The sequence below is a fragment of the Dromiciops gliroides genome, chromosome 2, assembly GCF_019393635.1.
Source record: "Dromiciops gliroides isolate mDroGli1 chromosome 2, mDroGli1.pri, whole genome shotgun sequence".
In the NCBI taxonomy this organism is placed as follows: domain Eukaryota; kingdom Metazoa; phylum Chordata; class Mammalia; order Microbiotheria; family Microbiotheriidae; genus Dromiciops; species Dromiciops gliroides.
In genome coordinates this window covers 666724465-666748429 of record NC_057862.1, presented here as the reverse complement: position 1 = coordinate 666748429, position 23965 = coordinate 666724465, and the positions used below count along the sequence as shown (strand labels likewise).

The following is a 23965-nucleotide window of genomic DNA, read 5'->3' as shown; positions in this document are numbered from 1 at the left end:
CAAAACCCATAAATAAAATTTTTTCATGTCAAGTCCCACTGAAGTCTCAAATTTACTGTTGAACAGTAACATGTGAAGGACACAATCTTCAAACTTTATCTGGGATAGCCGAAGACCGCACCCTGAACTCTGCCAGGAGCAGGGGTTCTTAACCTGGAGTCCACAGACACCCTCCCAAGGCGTCAGTCAGTCAACAAGCATTTATCAAGTACCTTCTATGTGCCAGACACTGCTGAGGGCTGGGAATGCAGAGAAAGGCAAAAAACAGTCCCTCTTCCCAAGGAGCTCACAGTCTAATGTCAGCTTAGATGGGGAAAATAAGCCCATCTCTCTGATTTCCTTCATAATCCTATGTATTCTAGTTCATGCATCTAAAACAAACATTATTGTAAGGAGTCCATGGTGAGTTACCTGCAGAGGAACAGCCCCCAGTCACAGAATAACCAATAGAAAATAGAGTCCGGGCTGAAAGAGATGATAAGGAAGATAGAGCCTAAGTTAGGGATGGACCACAGATGACACTGGTATGGCCATCTACCTGACCAGTCCTGCCAAAGCCAGAACTCAATCCAAAAAGGTCCCTGTAAAGAAGAGAAAGAAGTTACCCGAAGGAGAAAAGGGAAAAGCTGGTGGCAGCAAGAGATGGGCACGACCTTGCAGAATGCCAAAATCAACCAGGCACAGAGACCTGGAGATGCCAGAGATGCCAAAGGAATGATGGGAATTCTTAGTAACTGAGTATCTCTAGTGACAGTGCAGTTTGAGATATTGTTTCTGATCCAGTTTAATCAAAATGTATCATATGGGACATTAACTTGAGAGAGGGAGGAGAGAGCTGGACAGTATAATGGATAGATTGCTGAACGTGGAGCCGGAAAACCTTAAGTTCAATCCTATTTCTAAAAATTAATATCTGTGTGACCCTGGGAAAAACACTTTGCCTCAGTTTCCCCATCTATAAAATAAAAATAATATATTACTTCACGTATATAAGGGCTTTGCAAACCTAAAAATTCTATATAAAAACTAGCTGTTATAGTCAAGTTAGTTTACAAGATGCTGATTTCTCAGAAACATGTAGAGAGGCATGCTGATCACATCCATGAAACTTAGGCATTGATCTCCTAGTTCTAAACTTAAATATAGGACGGTGCTTTACAACTAGACAAGGCAAAGAAGCACAAGACATCCCTATATGTAGGAGAATGTCTGAAAATTGTAAGCCTGTCCCAGTGGAGAAAGTCTGAGCACCCCTAGCCTCTTTGGTCCACATGTAGGAAAACTGGCATTTAATGTATTTCCAAGTGTCTTGGGTATAAATGCACTATCTTCAGCCCTATGTGTTCCAGGTACTTCCCCACCCCGAACCCTGCTTTGCCAAGGCCCTGGAAGTAGCATAAATGACCCATGGTTGTCACTTCTCTACATTGGCTCAGTGGCTTTCAGACAGTTAGTGGATTTATAAATAACCTAAACTAAATCATTTCCAAACAATAACCTAAATTAAACAATATTGTAGGAAGCTAGATTGCATAGGGGTTAGAGCACTGGGCCTCGGGTCAGGAAGACTCATCTTCCTGTGCTTAACTCTGCCCTCAGACCCTTACTAGTTGTGTGACCCCAGGGAAGTCACTTAGCCCTGTGTATCTCAGTTTCCTCACCTGTAAAATGAGCTGGAGAAGAAAATGGCAAACCACTACAATATCGTTGCCAGGAAAACACCAAATGGGATCACAAAGAGTCAAATACAACTGAAAAATAACTGAACAAAAAAAATAATTGCTAGTATATGTTTTCTAATTCCAGGTTACCAATGAACCTCCAAAAGGTCTCCGTGCAAATATCAGACGAGCATTCACTGAGATGACACCTTCATTTTTTGAAGAAAACATACTTGGAAGGAAATGGAGGAAAATCATTTTTGGCATTTGTTTCTTCCATGCTATCATTCAGGTACATTCTCTGTCCTTGTTTCATCCAGCGGTATCGTCGGTCATTGGAGAAATAATAGGAAGCAGCCTGGGACAGTAGAAAGAAGTCTGGCTCTGGAGTCAAGGACTTGGGTTCACATCACTCATGACATTCACTGCCTTTGGGACTTTGAGTGAGTCGCTTTACTGTCCTAGGCCTCAGTTTCTTCATCTGTAGAACAAAAGGGTTAGGCTGGATGTCCTCCAAGACCCGTCTAGATCTATGATCCTTTAGGTGACCATGAGCCAATCTTTTACTCCCTTTGGACCTTGGGTTTCTGGCTCGTAATGTCATGGTATTGGCCCCGAAGAGCTCTTTAAACTTCAGCTTTATGATCCTAAAAAAGCGGTTACAAATGGTGCAGTGTTGTGAAAGCTCAAAAGACCCAGTTCTACACCGGAAAACCAGCTTGTTAAAATCAGCCACTGTCACTTCCCAGTCTTTGCCTTATCTGGAAACTAAACTCCAGGCATACTGGGACCTCAACATTCCTAGAATGTGGCCTGTGCTGCTCTGTTCTGCGCATCTATTCATGCTCTCCCATGTATCAGGAACTCCATCTCCACCTGGGAGGTTAGGATGCTATCACACTAGTCCAGATGAGAGGCAATGAGGGCCTCACTTGGAATCATGGCACTGAAAATGAATGGGAAATGGGAGACATTGCAGAGGGTAAATTAAGGGGATTTGGTCTTTGATTAGATGTGAAGGTCAAAGGAAAAGGAGAACAGATAGAAAGATAAATGATGGATGGTAGATAAATAGATGATATAGGTAGATTAGATGATAGATAGATAGATAGATAAGTAGGTAGGTAGGTAGATACATAGATGCCAGACAGATAATGGATGAAGACATAGATTGATAAATAGATAGTTAACTAGATGGATAAATGGATGATTGATAGATGGTGGACAAATGGATGGGTGCATAAATAGATAATAGATGGATATATAGATAATAGAGACACCGATAGATGATAGATGGATAGATAAAGAGATAGATATAGAAAAATAGATAGATGGATGATAGATAAATAGATGATAGGTAGCTTTCAGATGGTAAAGGGCTACGGAGACAGTAAGGAAGAAGAAGTAGTAAATGTTGGCACCAACAACTCTTTCAAGAAGTTTGGAGTTGAGAGGAAGAGAGAACGGAAGCTCACATCAAAAGGGAACTGAAAAACCAGGAGGCCATGGGTGGTGGGATGGAGGTTCCCAGCATGAAGACATGGTTTTTCATCCAGGGCCAGGAGGGGAATAGATGCTAGCCATCCTGGGCCTTTCCACAAATTGGGGACTTGGGGCAGCTAGGTGGTGCAGTGGATAAAGCACAAGCCCTGGATTCTGGAGAACCTGAGTTTAAATCCGGCCTCAGATACTTGACAATTACTAGCTGTGTGACCCTGTACAAGTCACTTAACCCTCATTGCCTCGCAAAAATGCACACACACACAAATTGGGGACCCCCAGGAGGAATTCACCAATGGGAAAAGGGGATGAGCCAGGTAACAGGATATTTCGGGGTGAGAAGGCTATAGGGACAATTGGAGGCACCCCGGGCACTGAGGAAAGGAGAGGGCAGCAGAGGCATGTCAGTAAAGTCCTGCAAACCCAAGAGAAGAATGAACGAAGGAATGAACAAGGGCATGGTTAGGTAGCCAGGACCCCAGAAGAGCCCACAAAGAGGGAAAGGCTGAGTCAAGATATTACAGAAAATTGTGGTTGTGAAGGGGGAGAATTTCCATCAGACAGCCTTGATCTTCTCCATGGAATAAGAAACGAGTTTTCTGGGGCAGCTAGGTGGCGAAGTGGATAAAGCACTGGCCCCGAATTCAGGAGGACCTGAGTTCAAATCCAGCCTCATACACTTGACACTTACTAGCTGTGTGACCCTGGGCAAGTCACTTAACCCCAATTGCCCAGCCAAAAACAAACAAACAAACAGAAGAAGAAGAAGAAGAAGAAGAAGAAGAAGAAGAAGAAGAAGAAGAAGAAGAAGAAGAAGAAATGAGTTTTCCAGCTGGGAGGGGAGGGAGCAGAAGGCTGAGGGGTTGAGGAAAGAGTGCAAGGTCGGCAGCATCTGCTGTGAGGAACGCCACAGGGGGCCGAGAAGAAATGAACGAAAAAGACGCCCAAGAATCAGTGAGGGCCCAGTGGAGGTTCAGGACCTAAGCACAGATAGCCAGACTCTGGGCTCGCTCTCCCAGCCCACTTCTAGCATGGATGCGGGTTCCCTGAAGATAAAAACGTTGGCCGGCATTAGAGAGAGAACTGATCTGGGAGCATGTCCCCATATCCAAAGGGAGGTGATGCTTTCCTCCTCTGGGAAGGACTGTGGACACACCACCAGTAGTGGCCAAATCGAGCAGGCACAGGAAGGATCCAGCCCAACCAGGACAGGCCAAGTTCCCCTTCTCTCTCTCCTCCTTCCAAGAGGCTGTTGGGTTAGAAGCACATCTATATGCCACATATCTAATATTTGTAGAATAGGATACAGTGCTCTCACTTTGGGGGTTCAAAATAAAAGCTGCTTTCCCTGGTCACTCTAAAAAGAGAAAACAACATTTAGCTTACCCTGGCTGGCTCAGCTCCTTAGCACCAAATGCTGGTTACATAAAAACAGTGACCAGTAGGTAAGTCCATCTCTTTATCAAAGTAACCAGGGAATTTGTATAGATGAGAATAGATGAATGGATATAAGAGCGGATGAGGTCTTTAGGAGTGAGATGTAACCGCAGTTTAGCCAAAGAGAATGATAGGAGGACCAGGGAGGCACAGCCTCTCTCAGCAGCCTCTAGTGTTGTGAGGTCTGGGCATCATGGGACATGGTTGGGGCCAGTTCCCCACTTGCCTGAGACTCTGAGGATGTCTCTCATCCAGCATTCAAAAGTTTGAGCTTGCCTCTCGCCCCTTTCTTGTGACCTCCTTCTCTGTCTCTCTGTGGCTAAAGACGTCTCTCCTCCACTTCCCCAGGAGTTAGCACAGAGGTCTCTTAGACATCAGGGGTCATGAGCTGGCCCTCCCAGAACTACCCCCCCACCCCCGAGGCTTCCAGGGGACTGGGATTCCACATGCTTTCTAACTTGTCAGAAGCTCAAAGAGTTTGTATCCCTTACTCATCAGTTCATCTTCAGGCAACAAAGCACCTCGATTTGGGGACCATTTGACTCTCTGAGACAACTGTGGACCTACTATGTCTGTGAGGGCATTGTGGCCTCCCAGAAGCTCATGAGCCACTCATGTTCTCTACCACTTTTGCCTCTCCTGTGGCAGAGCAGTGGAAATGAAGGGGATCTTAGAGGACAAGTCCAATCCCGTGCCCATTTTGCAGATGAAAAACCTGAAGCCCAGAAAGGTTAAGTGACACAGATAGCAAGCATCTGAGAGGAGATTTGAACCCATTTCCTCCTTAACTCAAGGCCAGCACTCTCTCCACAAAACCATACTGCCTGTGATGATGGGAGAGACAGTGTGATCTCTAGGAGATAGAAAATTGACTTTGGTGGCCAGAGGACTTGGGTTCAAGTCCTGCTTCTGATATGCACTGACTTTGTGGCCCTGGGTAAGTCTCTGAACCTCCCTCAGTGCTCTAGGCTACTCAACTCTTAAGTTCCAAAGAAGGTAGGGACCTACTTTGGGGAAAGGAGCTTCCTCATTCAGGATCCAGATACAAATCACAAGTCCAGTTCCTCTTCTCCCATGAGGACTTGCTAACTCGAGGATCATAGATTTAGAGTTGGAAAGGTGCTTAGAGGTCATTGATTCCAAACCTCTCACATCACAGATGAAGACACTGACACCAAGAACAATTAAATGACTCACCCAGAGTCACACGGTCATTAATGTATCTGAGGCAAGATCCGAACCCATAACTTACCGACTCCAGATCCAGCATCCTATGCGCTATTCTATATTGTTGGGTACATCAATAACCGTTGAAACTAATTTCAGTGAATTGTTGGCGTAAGATTAAAGTCTAATACTTTTTGTACATAGTATTTTATACAAAATAAATCTGTCCAGCTTAAATTTCACCTCATTTCTAATTTCTAGGAGAGGAAGAAGTTTGGCCCTCTTGGTTGGAATATCTGCTATGAATTTAATGACAGTGATAGGGAATGTGCCTTACTAAATCTAAACCTTTACTGTCAAGAAGGAAAGATACCGTGGGATGCCTTGATCTACATCACAGGTACAACTGGCCTCTTCAGCACGTGGGCCTCATCCCCAGAAGATCAGCCTTTGCCCAGCACCCACACAGGGACTCCCCCTTTAATTCCAGTGCCTGGCACGTATTGGTACCTGTTAATAATGAATAAGAAAGCATTTATTAAGTGCTTACTGTGTGCCAAGTCACCTGCCAAATGCTGGGGGTAGAAACACAAAAGCAAAGACAGTTCTTGCCCTCAAGAAGTTTATATTCTAATGGGGTAGAGAGCGCACATAGAGGTGTGGTTATCAGGAAGGGAAACTTTGTCCTGAAAAGTTGTCCGGATGGTGCATGGGACGACAGGGGAGTAGACTGCCACACACCATCCAGGAACAATGACTTTGATGAAGAGTCATGGTTCCCAAACTATGGGAGTGGGGTTGGGTCAAGGGACAGGAAAGAGTATGTCTGGGACAGCAAGGGCTTCATCCAGGCTGTGGAGCAAGTGGGTAGAGAGGAAAGAGTAAAGGGAAGAATAGTGGCTAAGTCTGTCCTTTAAGGTCCTTGCTCCCCTCTCTAAATAACAGCTTTCCCAATACAATGCTGAGATCCTGGGGACCTAGAACTTATCAGTGTTCTAGAACGGGGACATCCTATCGAGAGAGTCAGCCCAACATAAAAATGGTTTACTACGTCTGAATGCCCACTGAGTAGACCCAACCCTCCAGAGTCATAGAAGTGAGTAGGTCCTTGATCACTGAATTCTTTTAACAAATACATGAAGACAAAACTAAAGATGGAATACCGAGGTACCCTGTTTAGACAAATAGTGTGGGGAGCTTTTAGGGAGTGAAAAAACACTTATTTTATTGACAATCATTTATCCCAACATAAAAGCATATGGTTTTAGGCAATGAACATGATACTGAAATAGAAAAAGCAGGTGAGAAGTGGCATTTGTTGGGGTCCCAACCTCAACTCTGTTTCTCCTGGGCTGGATGGGAGCAGCCCTGGCAGCAGGACCCTAGTCCTAGTGTTGGACCAAATGATAAAACACTGAAACTGAAGTCAAGAAGATCTGAGTTCAAATCCCACTTCAAATACTTGCTACCACTGTGACCATGGGTAAGACACTTGACCTCTCTGAGCCTCACCTTCCCCATCTTTAAAATAAAGGGATTGGACTGAATGACCTCTCAGGTCCATCCCATCCCACTCTGATTCTATGATCCTATTTATTAACAAACAAAATAGCTAAGAATGCCTCTCTGTGTTATCGCTTTAAAAAGTATGTTTTCAGGGCAGCTAGATGGCACAGTGGATAGAGCACCGGCCCTGGATTCAGGAGTACCTGAGTTCAAATCCGGCCTCAGACACTTAACACTTACTAGCTGTGTGACCCTGGGCAAGTCACTTAACCCCAATTGCCCCGCAAAAAAAAAAAATTAAAAATAAATAAAAAGTATGTTTTCCAAGTCAAACACATTTTTTGGCAGGTGAAATCACTTATGGAGGCCGGGTTACAGACACTTGGGACCAAAGATGCCTTCGCACAGTCTTAAAGAGGTTTTTTTCTCCTCAAACGTTAGAAAGGAATTACAAGTATTCAGATTCAGGTGAGTGAATTCTAAATATAAACACCATTTTATCCCTGAAAGCTTTGGAAGAACTTTGTGTTCCTGAGATAACCGTGGCTAGACCTGGGTGGCTGCCAGCTGCCCCCCCTGAGGTAGGCAGGGTTCTGGAGCTATGAAAGATGAAGGTGGAGATGGAATTTTGTATAATTTTGAAAGCTTTGTTGGATTCCACTTAAACAGGTTTAGGGGGTCAATTTAGTGATTAATTTCACTTTTAATTGAAAACTCCATGGCTAAGGGCAAGAAGCCCACTGTGCTCAGGGCACTGGAGAGAAGTCCAAAACTTAGAGAAGAAATGATCCCACTTGCCCTGGCTCTTGGCATCTGTTAGGGGGATAAGATATAGAAAATGATACACAGAATGTCCCAAAAGTCTTACTGCAGTTTTAAGCTTATATAGAGATAATGGGTAAGGTGTGTGGAACATAAGTATTTACTGAGTTGTTGAATACTGCACAATATTACATGATAAATGCATTAGCTAAAAAAATCAGTGGATACTACGTGAGATCTGAAGGGAGGATCAGAGAAAGAACTCATAAAGAAAGTGAGGGGCAGCTAGGTGGTACAGTGGATAAAGCACCAGCCCCAGATTCAGGAGGACCTGAGTTCAAATCTGGCCTCAGATGCTTGACACTTACTAGCTGTGTGACCCTGGGCAAGTCACTTAACCCTCATTGTCCCACAAAAAGAAAGTGCCATTTGAGTTGGATGACAAAAATATAGGAGGACAACATCCAAGGTACCACCTGAGCAAGGGGATGTGTGGGAGAGCCTGGAGTGTGATTGGGTCATAAAGTGAGCTAAGTTTAGCTGAAGTGTGGAGTGAATTAGGTGGGAAGGGGGTATTTGTCCACAGCTGTGTTTTCATCACTATGGAGGGCTCCTGGCAAGGGAACACCATCTACCAGTGTGGACCGGGCCACTGCTCTGCAGCCCATTGTCCTAGAAAATTGCCTGCAGGACTGAGGCATTAAGTGACTCACCCATTTGTATGTGTCAGAGGCAGGACTTGAACCTGGGTCTCCCAGCTCTCTCTCTCCATCACACTACCCTGCTCTTCAGAGAGTACATAGATGGGGAGTAATGGGAAATAAGACTGGAAAGCAGGTTTGTTGGGGCTTTAAGATGCCAGGCTGGTGAGTTTGAGCTGTATTTGGCAGGCCATGGAAAACCACTAAAGCTTCCCAAACAGAGATGTGATATGTCCAGATTAAACTGGCAGTGATATGGGGCAAAGATGGGAGAGAGTGAAGAAAAGAGACCTGAACCAGGGATATCACAGTCACACCAGAGAGGGGGAGAAAGGGACCCCGGGGCGGGGGGACCACACTGCAGGACCAGCTGAGTCAGAAGCCAGTTTGGCCACCGTTGATCCTAAGTGGGGACTAAGTGTATATGAGTGTTGGGTAAATGCTCCCTTTTGATTGGAAAGAAGTAATCCTGGGCACTATGAACACCAAATCTGCCATGAGGCTGGACTGTTTTCTCTCTTCTGGGACTCTCCTCTCTCATCTCCTTCAAACGGTGATGGAAAGAGAGAATGACTCCCATAGCTAAGGGAGAGAGGGAGGGGAAAGAAAGAAAATACAGTAACATCTCCATGGTGTTTTGACGTAAGCCATCATAGCCTCCTTCAGCTAGTCAATAAGAAATGATCATTTATTGAAATTAATTATTAATTATTAGATATTATTATAAAGCATTAATTCTCCTATATTATATCATGTTGTGTTATAAACATAATCATATTAATTTGACTATATCATATTATTATAATAAATTCTTACTGACTGACCAAAAGAGGCCTTGATGACTTATCTCAAAGAAGCAGGGAGCTATAGACAATATCTAAGGGCCTTCAACAGCAACAGAAGGGAGTAGGAGAAGAAGTTCATGGATTTTCTCCTTAAGTTCAGGCTATTCTGGCTTAGAAACATTGTCTACCCAACTCATATTTTTATTTATTTTTTTCTTGGAGGCAATCGGGATTAAGTGATTTATCCAGAGTCACACAGCTAGTAAGTGTCTGAGGTCAGATTTGAACTCAGGTCCTTCTGACTCCAGGGCTGGTGCTCTATCCACTGCACCACCTAGCTTCCCCTCTTCTCCAATTCAGATTTTTAAATAACAGTCATGGGCCTCACACAAACAGAGATCTTTGGCCACCAGTTATATGAAAACCTGGATTCCTTGTTTTTCCAGCCTTCTCTTTGGTTGTAAACCTATTGACTCTGTCTATCCTTCCTGCAGCTTAAAATTGCAGCAAGACTTTTGGAACATTCTGTATTTAAATATTTTATTAATAAGGCTAACAGATTATTAATAAAAAGATGGTCATTGGGACATCTCTCTCAGACCAAAGACAATCATAGTAGTGGGGCTCACCGCTTATATACCCTTGAAAGAGTAGGTGGTCAGTGGGGCTGGGAGCTGACCCCTGCACAGAGAGATTATCTCCACTCAGACTACCCCTGACCTTGGGCTATCGATCCAAAAAATGTATTCCCTCTTCAATGGGGGCCAGGGGTTAAGGTGAGTGACCCCTGGATGGAGAAACCTTCCTTTATCTAGACAAAAGGATCTGTCTCCACCCAAGTTTGAGTAGAACACAAGGAGTTTCCCCACCCTAGATTAAATTCCTTGCATGGTTGGGTGGGGTCTGACCAAGGTGCAATCTCATTCAGTAATGTCCTGCAGGAAAAAGGGACTTTTAAAAATGAGGAATTTAGAAGAAGGGGAGACCCTCTGAATCTCCCCAAGATGTTGGGTATTAATAATCATTTCATATATACATATATAATATGAAATGTATGTACACACACACACATATATATCTATGTATTCACATGGCATGTCACCCCTTAGAATGTGGGCTCTTTGGTGTCAGGGACCCTGGTTTTCCTCTTTTTGGGAGGTACTATTTCAGGGCTTAGCATATTGCTTGGCATATAGTAAACATTTTACAAACAGTTGTTCAGTGACTGATTAATCCATGCTCCACACCAAGATACTTTGCAGTAGCAACTTTGCTGTTTTTGAATAGCTTCCTCATTCCCACAGCAACCCCTTGGAAAGGCTTCAGTTTGATGTTAAGGATACTTTCGTTCTCCAGACATACCTGAACAGATGGTGCCAAGCCCTCTTTGGCACGTCTCTCCAAAGATATTCAGTTACCCCCATCAAGAAAGGTCAAAATTCTTTTGCAAATAATTTGGGTAAATTCCAAAATAATCAGTCCAAAGGTGAGGGGAAAATAGAAATGTTTGAGCAACATGCTGTCTTGCTAAGATCAACAATGTGTTCAAATAATAGCTAACATGGAAATAGCACTTTACACATATTATCTCATTTGATCCTCACGACAATCCTGGGAGGGAGGTGCAATTAAAGATATATACAGAATAAGGGGCAGCTAGATGGTACAGTGGATAGAGCACCGGCCCTGGAGTCAGGAGTACCTGAGTTCAAATCTGGCATCAGTTACTTGACATTTACTAACTGTGTGACCCTGGGCAAGTCACTTAACCCTCATTGCCCTGCAAAAAACAAAACAAAACAACAACAAAAACTAAAATAGAAGATATATACAGAATAAACTGGAAATGACCTTAGAAAGAAGGCACTAAGATTAAGGAGAACTGTGAAACGCTTCTTGAGAAAGGTTAGACTTTAGGTGAGACTTGAAGGGAGAGAGGGAAAGACTGGGACTGAGAAAGAAAGGAGGAAGAGGGGAAGAGGAGAAAGGGAGGAAGGGAGGGGAGGGAGGGGAGGAAGTTTGATACATGGTAGATAGACTGTGAAAATGCCCAGTTGGGAAATGGAGTGTCCAATGATAGGAAAAGCAAGGAAGCCAATGGGAATAGTATTGGGCACCCCACCTATGCCCCAGTGGTGGAAATCCCCCCCCAAAAAGATAGCCCCTCTTCCTACTTCTGTTCTTCCTATATTTTTGGAAGTAAATATTATTTTGTAAAAAGATCACTGATGTTAGTTGGTTGAATTGAACTGTGATGCTAATTACTGGTCACTGATACTAAGGAACATACCAAAATGGGGTCTCGAGCTCCTCAGAAGTACCCTAGAAACCTGAACAGGAGATGTTGTTACCCTAGCGTTGAAAACCCACTCTGCCAATTCATATATATATTGGGAGAATCAAGTCCAGAGCATCCCTACAGACTTACTCAGTCAATTGATAGTTCCTTAGAAATTTTCCCTCTCCTGGGGAACACAAAAACATCAGGACTCTTCAAGAAGCAACACAAAATGGGGGGCAGCTAGGCGGTACAGTGGCTAAAGCGCCAGCCCTGGATTCAGGAGGACCTGAGTTCAAATCCAGCCTCAGACACTTGACACTTGCTAGCTGTGTGACCCTGGGAAAGTCACTTAGCCCTTATTGCACCCCCCCCCCCAAAAAAAGAAGCAACACAAAATGGGAAAGGAAAAGGGGAAAGGAAGCCACACTGATCCCTCCACCCTGTCTCTGGCTGCTGTCTACAAAGGAGCCCTCAACGATGCTGTGCTTCAGGAAAACCACAGTCCTCCAACAAGATGAACTTATTTTTTTAATGCTTGTCTATAATTACCTCTTTAGGGATGTAATTATAAGCAGCTTCCCTTGACATCTGGTGTGTGCCTCCCTATGTGTTCATAGAGTCTACTAATGATGACAGCGCCTTAGTTATTTCAAGAGATTTATCTTACCTCAGCCTCTGTGTGACTATTTTTCTATGCTTGCTGACAGAATCACTAGATTCTTGCCATCTTAGGATATATAGGAAGAGGCCCACTCATGATTGGTTAGGAGTACCAGACAAGTATACACAGAACCAATAAGTTTGATGAAATAAGGCATAACTAGTTACTCCCCACACCTCCCACCCCCCACCCCCACAAAAAATCATCAAGCTTTTAAAAGGAAAACATGCAACAGATATGGAAAAACAAGATGTAGATGAGGTGAAGCCTCTGGCCTGACAAAAACACACCTTCCCTTCAAGTTCTAAAGCCACAGTCTATGATCCATAAGACCCTTATCTGACCTCTCATCTCTTTGTTTTTGATGTTTCTAATGACAGGCATATATTTTGCACCTTTGGCGGACAACATACAAGATTTCAGAGACTATATTGAAAATTTGCCATTGATTGATGACCCAGAAATATTTGGGATGCATGAAAATGCCAACTTAGTTTTCCAGGTTTGTGTGGGTGGACTTTACATTTAAAACATGTATAAAACATAAACTCATGTTATCCTATTAATGTAAAATCTAAATGACTACATACAATCGGTAAATTATGACATACTCAAATAATCAGATGTTTCAACCCAACCACGCTAGTTTATTTAATCCCAAAAGAATCTTTGATAGCTGGGTGATATAGTGAATAAAGTGCTGAGCTTAGAGTCAGGAAAACTCATCATCCTGAGTTCAAATCTGGCCTCAGACACTTACTAGCTGTGTGACTCTGGGCAAGTCACTTAATCCCATTTGCCTTAGTTTCTTCATCTGTAAAATGATCTGGAGAAGGAAGTGACAAGCCATTCCAGTGTCTTTGCCAGGAAAAATCCAAATGGGGTCACAAAGAGTCAGACACAACTGAACATACACACGAGATCCCCTCCAGCACTAAAAAATGGTCCTATGAATTGACTGATTTTGGTCTAAATTTAGTTGATTAGATTTAGATTGCCTTTGTTTGTTTCACTAATAATTAGTAGTGATCTCTAAATTTGATTTATGCCCATCCATTATCTTGAAACAAAATGGCAGACAACAGACATTTTCAAATTGTCATCCCTTGTATTATTTAAACAGATTTCCATGGTTTTAGGCATGTTTATAGAAATTACAGAGATATTAGACTAAGTATAACCCACCTTCCACTCACCTGGAATCTTTTCTTTTGAGCAGAAGCCTCCATTGACTTTAGACTTTAAAAGGACTTGGATCACACATCTCCACACCAGTTTTCTATACATTTTGCTGCTCTGCCTCTCTGGGGAGTATTGAAAGTTCTTCTAATTATTTGCATTATCCAAAAGAAGGTGTTCACCTCCCACTTTGAGCTCTTAATTGCCTACATGGGAGCCCCAGACTCCTCTATGTAGATGGTATTCTGCTCTCCTCTGGGTTTCCAAAGTATCCCTTCAGGGAGAATCTGTTCTCTTATAGGTCAGGACAGAAAAAAAAAAAGAAAAGAAAAATGTGCATTAGACTTTTCCTTTCCCTCTAATAAAGCTTTTTACCAAGCCTCAGATCATTTCCTCCAAAGAAGACATGGCTACCTGCACGATGTGGTCGTGAGTCCTCACTTCCACCTTGCCCTGCTTTGAAACTGACACTAGTATAAAAGTTACTCTGCATAAAGTACACCAATTCCTGGGGTGGGGGGAGTACAACCAGATTTTTACTAGCATAAACCACTTATATAATAGATTATCCTTAATGGAGGGTCAAACTTTGCACCAGTCAATATTTTTAAATGCATTTTTTCAATATTAAGAACATATTTAAGAATACTTACACAATAGTTTCTTCTCACTAGCATTAATTTTTTTCTTTTCTGGAGGCTGGGGGTGAGAAGGGAAGGGAACACACACCTATTATGTGCCAAGCACTTTTCTAATTGAGTGCTTTATACTTATTATCTGCCACTTTTTTGATGCTATTCCTGCTAATGGTCACTTTTTCATATATAATAAATGAGATTGGAAATAGTGAACCATGGGTGCTCAAGGCACAGTAACTACCAGCATCATCATTACACTAGGTGTCTGTGCTGAAATACTGCTCACCCTGCAAGAAGCTTGCGTTTCTTCTTGAGTTCTATAACTACTGGTTACCTAGGAAGTAATAGATTTAGAGTTATCCAAAATGTTTGCCTAATCACTTGAGAATGTGTTTCTGCCATTCTCAAGTAATGTCTGATCCCATAGTTATCCCTAGAAGCCAAAGGGGAACAGTCTACAGCATGACAAATGATTTTTAAAGAATGAACCCCTTCAATGATCTTCCTCTTCTCCATTTCTTTTGTAGTACAAAGAGACCAACACTTTCATCACTACTATACTTGATGTCCAGCCAAGGTCCGGTGGCGGCGGGGGTGGAAAAAGCAATGATGAAATTGTCCAAGAACTTGTTACTTCAGTCTTGTCAAGGGTACCAGGTAATAAAGTTTTCCAGGCATTTGCATGTTATTGACCAAGGCTACTGGCAAAAAGGAATGAAAATTTAATTATTTATTTACATAAATAAAGAGCAACTTTGTTTAGAATTCTGGGGGTTTGAGCATAATAAATATGAAAGTTTCAATTTGCCCACCATTCATTTGCGTGTACTTTCCACACAGCTACCAAAATAATCTTCGCGAGGCACAGATCTACTCATGTCTTTCCTTGCCTAGGAATTTCTCAATGGTTAAATACAAACTTTCTGGCATTGAAAGCCCTTGACAATTTGCCTCCAACACAACTTACCGGCCTTATCTCAAATAGCACTCCCAAAGCTGCCCAAGTAATCTTCCAAATGAATAGGTCTGACCCCATCACTTTCCTATTCCAAAACTATCTATGGCTCCCAGTTGCCCATGGGGCAAAATACAAACTTCTTAGCCTGGTATTTATCTGGCTCTAGCTTGCCTTCCCAGCCTCATTTCACATTATCCCAACCCCCATTCGCACATATTCCCACCAGACTGAATGGTCTCCATGTATTCCCATGGGCTGTCTATATCATGCTTGGAGTATACTCTTTCCTCTGCCTTTCAGAATCTTTCCATGATGGATCAGGTGCTGGCTCCTCTTCCTCCTTAATATTTCTAGAGTACTTCATATGGCAATTCATAAATATTTATTTATTTGACACTCTCCCCTCTCCCTTTACATTGAATACTGTGGTCATTCCTTCCAGCAGAATGGAAGCACCTTGAGGACAGGAACTGTGCATTACACATACCATAGGCATCCCTATGTTTCACTGAACTGAATTCCTTAGAAAGCTAACAAAATCTGAGATGTAAGGTACAAAAACTCCAAAACCAACCCATGATGATGATGGTGACAATGATAATAATAATAATAATCTACCATTTATCCAGCATTTGAAGGTTTCTGAGGCACTTTATAAATATTATCTCATTTTATCCTTTCAACAACCCTGGAGGGGCAGGAGCTATTAGAATCCCCACTTTACAGATGAGGAAACTGAGGTTCAGAGAGGCTAAATGGGTCATTCAGGGTCATAGCAAGTAAGTGTCTGAGGCAGGATTCCAATCCAGGTCTTCCTGACTCTTAATTCCAGCGATCCATCCACTAGATAACTTTGGTTTGCTAAATAAGCACAGTTACCATGCTGAGCAGGGAAGAGGTGAAATGTGGTGGGAATCAGTAAGGAATTTAAAAAGGGACAGTTTTCAGGGGCTGCTGTCAGGAGACACTGGGATCTCAAATCCTGCCTAATAGAAATTATCTCCTCAGACAATCATTAACCTTCAAGTATTCCCTCAGACACATCTCTTTATTATGTGTTTATTACTGCTGAGAAGGCTTTTCCCCAAGTGTGCTCATTAACAAGGTTCTGATTTGCTTTATGTATTTCTGGGAGACAGAGGCTAAGCTGGTGAATCGGTGAAGTAGAAGGTGACCAAGGAGGGGTCGCCATGTAAGCAAACAACCAGCTGTTATGGGGCCTGATTTGAGAAGTACCAAAAAGCACCCCTCCCCACCCCAATTCTTCTCCACCAGTCAACCCTGATGCCTGAATGACCACCCTTAAGCAATCAGGGATCATCACTTATTAGGCAGATTTATTATCTTCCTACTACCAATCAGCTACTGACACTTCAACAAAAATTAGTTTGCCATAGAACTTTACCTGTCACCACACCAAGCAGACAGCCCAACATAAAGTCATCTCATAATAAATACTTGTTGACTAGAGAGAGCAGAGCTGGGGGTGGGGGGGAGGGGGAGGGGGGGTCAAGGCCAGATGGACAGAGGGAGGGTGAGGTTCTGCAGGGAGAGAGCAAGCCTAGGTGAAGATACACCAATGTAAGAGCCTCTGAATCACCAAGGGGGTAATCTGAAGATGGGGTCCCACCAAGGGGCAGGGACAGCAAAAGGAAATAGACAGCTCGGCCTATTGCTTGACTTTGCCTAGAATGAGTTGGCTCAGAGGACATTCAGGCAACCAGGGCTTAGAACAGGCAAATACAAAGTTTCTTCCATTGGTTTATATAACAGACTCTCAAGAGACATGCCTGGAGGCATGGGAAACCCAGAGGGCGTATCAAAATTGTTCTCCTCACCTTACTCTGTCCCCGGAAAAATATTTTCAGAATTCTCATCCCAGCCACAAAAGGAGAAATTAGGGACCCAATGGATCACAGAGGTCTAGAGACCCCATTTCTATAGGTTTCCTGCATACATTTTCTTGGGGGAAACCAAAAACTCAAGACCCATGACTATCTAGACCTTAGGGAAAGAGGAAAATGGATACCATCTAAAGAAAGAAATAGGAAATGGGGTCTCAAGGTGACACAGTAGCTAGAATGCTGGCCTGGAAGTAGGAAGACCTAAATTCAAATCTGACTACAGACACTTCCTAGCTCTGTGACCCTGAACAAGTCACAACCTCTGCCTCAGTTTCCTCAGCTATAAAAAGGGAGTGATAGTAAAAGCACCTACCTCCCAGAGTTGTTGTGAGGATCAGATAGATATTATTTGTAAAGCATCTAGCACAGTGCTTAGCATATAGTAGGTGCTTAAAAAATACTTCTTTTCTTTCTCTCTCTCTCCTTTCTTCCTTCCTTTCTTTCTCTCTTTCCTTCCTTTCTTTCTCTTTCTTTCCTCCCTTCCTTTCTTTCTCTCTTTCTCTTTCCTTTCTTCCTTCCTTCCCTCCCTCTCTCCATCCTTTCTTCCTTCTTTCCTTCCTTCCTTCCTTCTTCTCTTCTCCTGCTCTATTGTCCCCACAATGACCTGAGCTCTGAAGTTGTGTCTGAAGAAATACAAGACCAGTTTGGGGTTCAGTTTGATTCAGCAAGTGTTCTTTAAGCAAACACTATGTACTAGACACTGTACGAGGTACTTGGAATAAGAAGAAAACAATCCCTGTCCTCCGGGAACTTCCATTCTACAGGGATTGCTGTGTCATTCTGTTTTATGTACCTTTGCACCCCACATGTATGACCCGAGCCCCAGAAACATTTGTTAGAAGCATTCTAAACCCAGCACGGATTGACGATATTTCTAAAACGCAGACTTGACGTATTACGTTAAATGAGAATCTATAGGAAATGTTGGGAATAATTGGGTTTGTGTCTTTCAGTAAAACTGGAGATGGAAGGAGCTTCGGAGAGCCTCTTTGTCAAGGATTCCCAAGGACGCCCCAACTCCTTAACAACCGTCCTTGGACAAGAAGTGGACCGATTTAATGGCCTTCTCAATTTAATCCGAGTAAGACAATTGTCCCATCATTTCTATTGAATGCCATTGTTTTATAATGATCTTTACAATCGTGTGATAGGTTTTAGAATTCTGTCTTTTTGTGTCATTGGGGATCCCATCCATGTAAATGAGTCCCAGATCTATAAAGCTAGCATTTATAAAGTGTTTTACAGTTTTGTAAAGGGCTGTGCACGTGTTTTCTCATTGGATCTTCTGTCCCCAGTCTTGACCCTTCTCCCAAGATCCATTTCTGCCTTCCCAGTTGCTTGTGGGACATCGCTATCTTCCAGCAAGATTCAGACTTAGTATGTCTAAAACTTGACTTCTGTGTGAATTTTTTTTCAATCATTGGGGAAGGAATCCAGGAAGAAGAAGGTACAGGAGAGATGAAAGGGAGCCCAACTCAGTGGAGCCCAACATAACACAGAGAGAAAAAAAGAGAAAACTATAACCCTAAAGCTGTAGAGTATTCCCATAGATGCTGAACTCAGACCTTCCGGGAGCATCATCCTATGATCCCTGGAATACTCACAAGCAACCACGAAGGCAAGCAGGGATGGCTGGAACTTTTTATTGACCTGAAGGAAGGAAAAAGGCATTTGGGCTGGTGATGTTTCACTGAGGATATGAAGGGGCCGTACTTGATATGGCTTTTTAGAAAGTTGGAGAATGGAGAAGAAAAATCAGTCTGGGCTCTCCGAAGGTATCCAAGCATGCTTCTCATTTATGGGCATTTTTCTTTTTCCTTTTCGGAATAATAATGAGCTCCTTTGAATCCTGAAATAGAAGCCTTCCGAGGGCAAGACCTAATGGCCACCAGCTTCTGTTCTAGTCCCTTCACCTTCCAAGGAAGTGAGAAGCAAAGCCAAGGTTCCCACTGATGCTGTCCATGTGGCTAAGCTCTATCTTTTCCTGATCTAGAAAACAAAACAAGAGGAAGAGGTATTGGCCCACATTCGTGGACTGTATTCAGGCCATTTCCCCTTATAAAATGGATTCTCTCTTCCCACACTTCTACTTATTCAAATCGTTCCCTTCAAGGCTCAGGTAAAGTCTGACCCTGTCCAATCAGTAAGCACTTATTAGGCACCCACTGTGTGCCAGACTCTATACTAGCTATTAGAGATTAAAAAAACCCATCCCTGCCCTCAAGGAGCTTATATTCTGTTTTGTTTTAGTTTTTAGGGGTTTTTTTGGGGGAGGAGGGCAGGGCCATGAGGGCCAAGCAACCCACCCAGTGGCACACAGCCAGAAAGTGCCAAGTGACTGGGGGCCGGACCTGAACCCAGGTCCTTCTGAATCCAGGGCCAGCTCTCTATCCACTGCGCCACCCAGCTGCCCCCAAGGAGCTTATATTCTAATGAGAAACACACAGATATATATATATATATGTACAAATATATATGTGTGTGTATATATGTATACACATACATATACATGCACCCACACCCACACACACATATATATATATATATATATATACATATATACACACACACACATATGACTAGAGTTGGAAGTGGTCTTACCCTCCTCCAGTCTCTCATGGCACTTTACACGGACTTTTCCTTTACACTTATTGTCCAATTTATGTCATAGTTATTTGTGTATGTGTCTTATCTCCCTTACCACAATCTCCTTAAATACAAAGACTGAGCTAATTTTTGTGGTGGCTAAGAATTGGAAATCAAAGGAATGTCCATCCATTGGGGAATGACTAAGCAAGCTGTGGCCTATGATGGTGATGGAATATTTTGTTCTATAAGAAATGACAAGCAGGATGATTTCAGAAAGGCCTGAAAAGACTTGTATGAACTGATGTATTGCGAAGTGAGCAGATCCAAGAGAACATTGGGCATAGAGACAGCGATTTTGTTTGATGAAGAATTGTGAATGACAAGTATGCTCAGCGATACAATGGTCCAAGACAATCCCAAAAGACTGATGAGACATACTATCCACCTCCAGAGAAAGAACTGATAGCGATTGAACACAGGCTGAAGTATGCTATTTATCATTTTCTTTCATTTTTTTCTTTTCTTCAAGGTTTTTTGTACAAAACAACTAATAGTGCAATGTTTTACATAATTGCACATGTATAATCCATATCTGCTTACTACCTTAGGAAGAGGGGAGGGGAAGGAGAAGAGAAGGGATAAAAATTGGAACTCAAAACTATAAATAAAAATGGTTATTATTTTTAAAAAAATAAAAGGAAGGAAGAACAACTGTGTAAAAAAGACTGAGATAAAGCAATGCTTTTAACACCCTGCGTGGTGCCCGACACCGTGGAAGCTTATTAAAAGCATGTTGGGTTGAATCCATCACAGAATCCATTAAGGAACCTATGAAGGTAGTAACCAGAGTGACTGATGGTAGGGGCTATAGAGATACACTAAAACTGTGGTCTCTCTGGCTGTGGATCCTCATTGCCAAACCCTTTGGCCGAAAGCAGTCCATGAAAACATCTGCCCCGCCAGTGGAGCCTTCTCCAGCAAAGGGGTGGTGATCTGCACCACTGGAGTACCTAGTCAAGGAGGACACATGTCTGACTGATCTATCGAAGGATCTCAACCGCTGAGCTGAAGCTCATCTGGCCTGCGGACCCAGCGACGGCTCTTCCTGCAGAAGGCTGACATTCCTCACCCCAGAGGTTCCCTGGCCACTTTGTAGATTTCACGGTCCGGCTGGTTCTGCTGCCCTCTTCTGGCCTCAGTGGGTATTACAGAACAGAGTGTCACTTATTGTATATAGCCTGGCTCTGGCTGGTCTCTAAGAACGCCACCCCAGAGATATACCATATTTCATTCTCCATTCCCATAGCCCTAATTTTGCCCCCAGGACATTACTACTACCCTGTCCTATGGCAGTGTTACCCACAATTGAAGCACGCCCCATCCATCGTTAAACTTTCAATGGGGGCAGTAGAACTTCAGAAATTAGCAAATGCTACTAACCAGGAGTTGATTTATTGTTTTATTGACTTCTAGACTTAGGAAAGTGATAAGGAAAATGTTACTAATGCAGACTAACCCTAAAAGTGGTGCTTTTGGAGAGCTGGTTGTGAAACATTTAGCAGCACAACCCTGTACCTCGTGCTAAGAACTCTATACCCTACCCTGAGGACCCACACAGCCAGACCACAGGCTTTGGAAGGTCAGCTCCCTATGCATCTGAAAGGCTCTCATCTCTGCCTTCAGAGAGGCTTTAGCCTGCAGAGAGGTGTCCTGAGGACAGAGAACACCGACGGCATCAGCTTGAAGATAAAGTTTTGTCTAAGGGTCTCCAATTCTGGTGCCCATACTTTCCATACACGTGACCTGGAAAAGTGCAAAGAATCAACAGCCATCTTTGTCTAACATAGAGGGGGCACCACGGGGGGCCAATGACGGCTGAGTCAACGAGGAGCAAGAGTGCTGGATTTGGAATTCCAAAGCCCTGGTGGTGCAGAGGAGTCAGGGGCCTGGAGTCAGGAAAACCTGAGTTCAAATCCAGCTTCAGACAGGTACTAACTGTGTGATCTAGGACAAGTCACTTAACCTCTGCCTGCCTCAGTTTCCTCAAGTATAAGATAGGGATAATAATAGCACCCACCTCCCAGAGTGGTTGTGAGGATCAAATGAGATAACATTTATAAAGTACTTAGCACAGTGCCCGGCACATAGTAGGCACCTTATAAATGCTTGTTTTTCTTTCCTTCCTTTCTGTGTTCCAATCCCAGATCTAAGACTTGCCTAGGTAACAGGCCCCTTAAACTCTCTGAGCCTGTTTTCTCATCTACAACATTCAGCTAGATCAGGGTTCTTAACCTGGGGCCTGTAACATCTTTTTAATATGTTGATGATTATATTTCAATATAATTGGTCTTCTTTGTAACTGTGAATTTGATGTATTTAACAACATTATCCCAACAAATCTCTAGGATTCACCAGATTGCCTAAAAGGTCTGTCACACAAAAATGGTTAAGAACCCCTGAACTAGGTGATTTCTAAGTTTTAAATCTATGGATCCTCTGGCCTTGATTCCTGAGTTCCCCCCTCACATCTGCCCATTTTCTTCCCTTTCCCCACCTCTTCCTACCTCTGCTTGACCACCTCTCCCACCTTTCTGGCCTAACCCTGACCCTTGGGTCCTCCTACCTCCAGCCCATATGTTCTTCCTGGAATGATCTTTACATCTTGTTTGCTCAGGACTTCCTCAATCATACTCCTCTGGGGTTCTCGAGATCCTGGAGATTGATAGGTATTTGACTGTGATTTAATTTACAGCGTCAAGTGCAGTGTTCATCAGAGTTCATGAGAAAGGAGTTCTCATTGTTTCAAGAGTTGTGCCTTACACACAAGGATTTTTCATTCCCTATTTGCATTTCATGAGAGTGTTAAGATAAACATTTGTTTTTCCTTTCAGACTTCCCTAGAAACACTGGACAAGGCAATTGCTGGATTTGTTGTTATGTCTGAAGAAATGGAAAGGGTATACAATAGCTTCCTTAACAATCAGGTTCCAGTATTGTGGTCCAATGCAGCATACCCTTCACTAAAGCCTTTATCATCCTGGGTCAAAGATCTTGTCCTGAGGACTTCTTTTGTGGATGTGAGTAAAGCTCTCCATTAGGGTTTAGCTAAGCTAGCGACATGGTTGGACTTATGCCGAGTAACCAGCCCTGGGAAAGGATGGGGCATAAGGAAGGAAATCTGTATTTATTTCTATGTAAGGAATTTCCAGAATGGGAATACCTCCTACCCATGCTAATAACTCATGATTTAGAGCCTTAGACAGTGGTCTAGAAACACTCTGAGATTGAGTGATATGCCCATGGTCACTGGTGCTTCTCATTAGCCATAGTTTATTGAAAAGCAATAATCATCAGAGTTCACTGAGCCCACCCAAGCTCAAGTGTTAAGCTGAGCTGATGGTGTTCCAGAGGGTTGTCTTTGGAAGTCTGATACTGAATAGAACGTTAGGAAAGAAAGGATAGATTGCACCCTCAGGGGTCATTTCAATTCTAGCTAACTCTTGGTGGAAACAAGTTCAACATACAATAGGCTTGTTAGTAGAAATGGGGAACTCCATGCTCAAATGACTATCAGGTATACTTTGAGGCACTTGGCTTTAACCCTGAACCACTCACATAATTTTCTCCCATATGCCATAGCTGTTGATTATCTACTAATGAAAGCTGGTGCCCAGAACGTGAGAAACAAAGTCTTCCCGACTAATGTTTTGGATATGCTAGAATATACTGCTAATAGGAATTATGGCATGTTCTTGGCCATTTTTGAGGATTATTGGGTTAATAACCAATTCTCTGGATGGGTTTAGGTGCCATCCTAGATGAGGGAGAAGAGAAATTTGGCAGTCTATATTCTAGCAAAGATCTATTCCATTGTTTCTCTTTTCAGCTGTGGCTCAAGAGGGGACAGCCCAAATCCTTCTGGATCTCTGGTTTCTTTTTTCCTCAAGGATTTCTAACAGGTACCAGTACTTTTCCTAAAGTTTCCCAATAGGTCCTAGATCAACAAAGAATCATAGAATTAGGAGTGGGAATGGTGGTCAGTAGCACCTCCTAGAGGGATGAGACAAAAGGATAAAACTAAGGCACACAGAGGGCTTGGGACATAGCCCACATTAGTGGTCAGCAAAGAGCACAGAAAACAGACAAGATGTTTGGTCAGAAACGGTTTTTCCAGGAACCAGAAGAGTACAATGGTCACCCCCATGGCCGACTCCTTAGGAGTTTCTGTTTCAATGT

General features: G+C 43.0%; 1 protein-coding gene across 1 annotated transcript in view; it reads left to right on the top strand.

The window, feature by feature from the left end:
• The window catches only part of DNAH6 (dynein axonemal heavy chain 6), a 211021-nt gene that overhangs the window by 173326 nt on the left and 13730 nt on the right, over positions 1-23965 (top strand). Inside the window, exons 66-73 of the mRNA XM_043981262.1 lie at positions 1807-1953; positions 6027-6165; positions 7620-7739; positions 12842-12963; positions 14806-14935; positions 18094-18221; positions 22621-22806; positions 23616-23688. Coding sequence (XP_043837197.1) covers positions 1807-1953; positions 6027-6165; positions 7620-7739; positions 12842-12963; positions 14806-14935; positions 18094-18221; positions 22621-22806; positions 23616-23688 — 1045 coding nt within the window. The remainder of the gene's footprint in view (positions 1-1806; positions 1954-6026; positions 6166-7619; positions 7740-12841; positions 12964-14805; positions 14936-18093; positions 18222-22620; positions 22807-23615; positions 23689-23965) is intronic.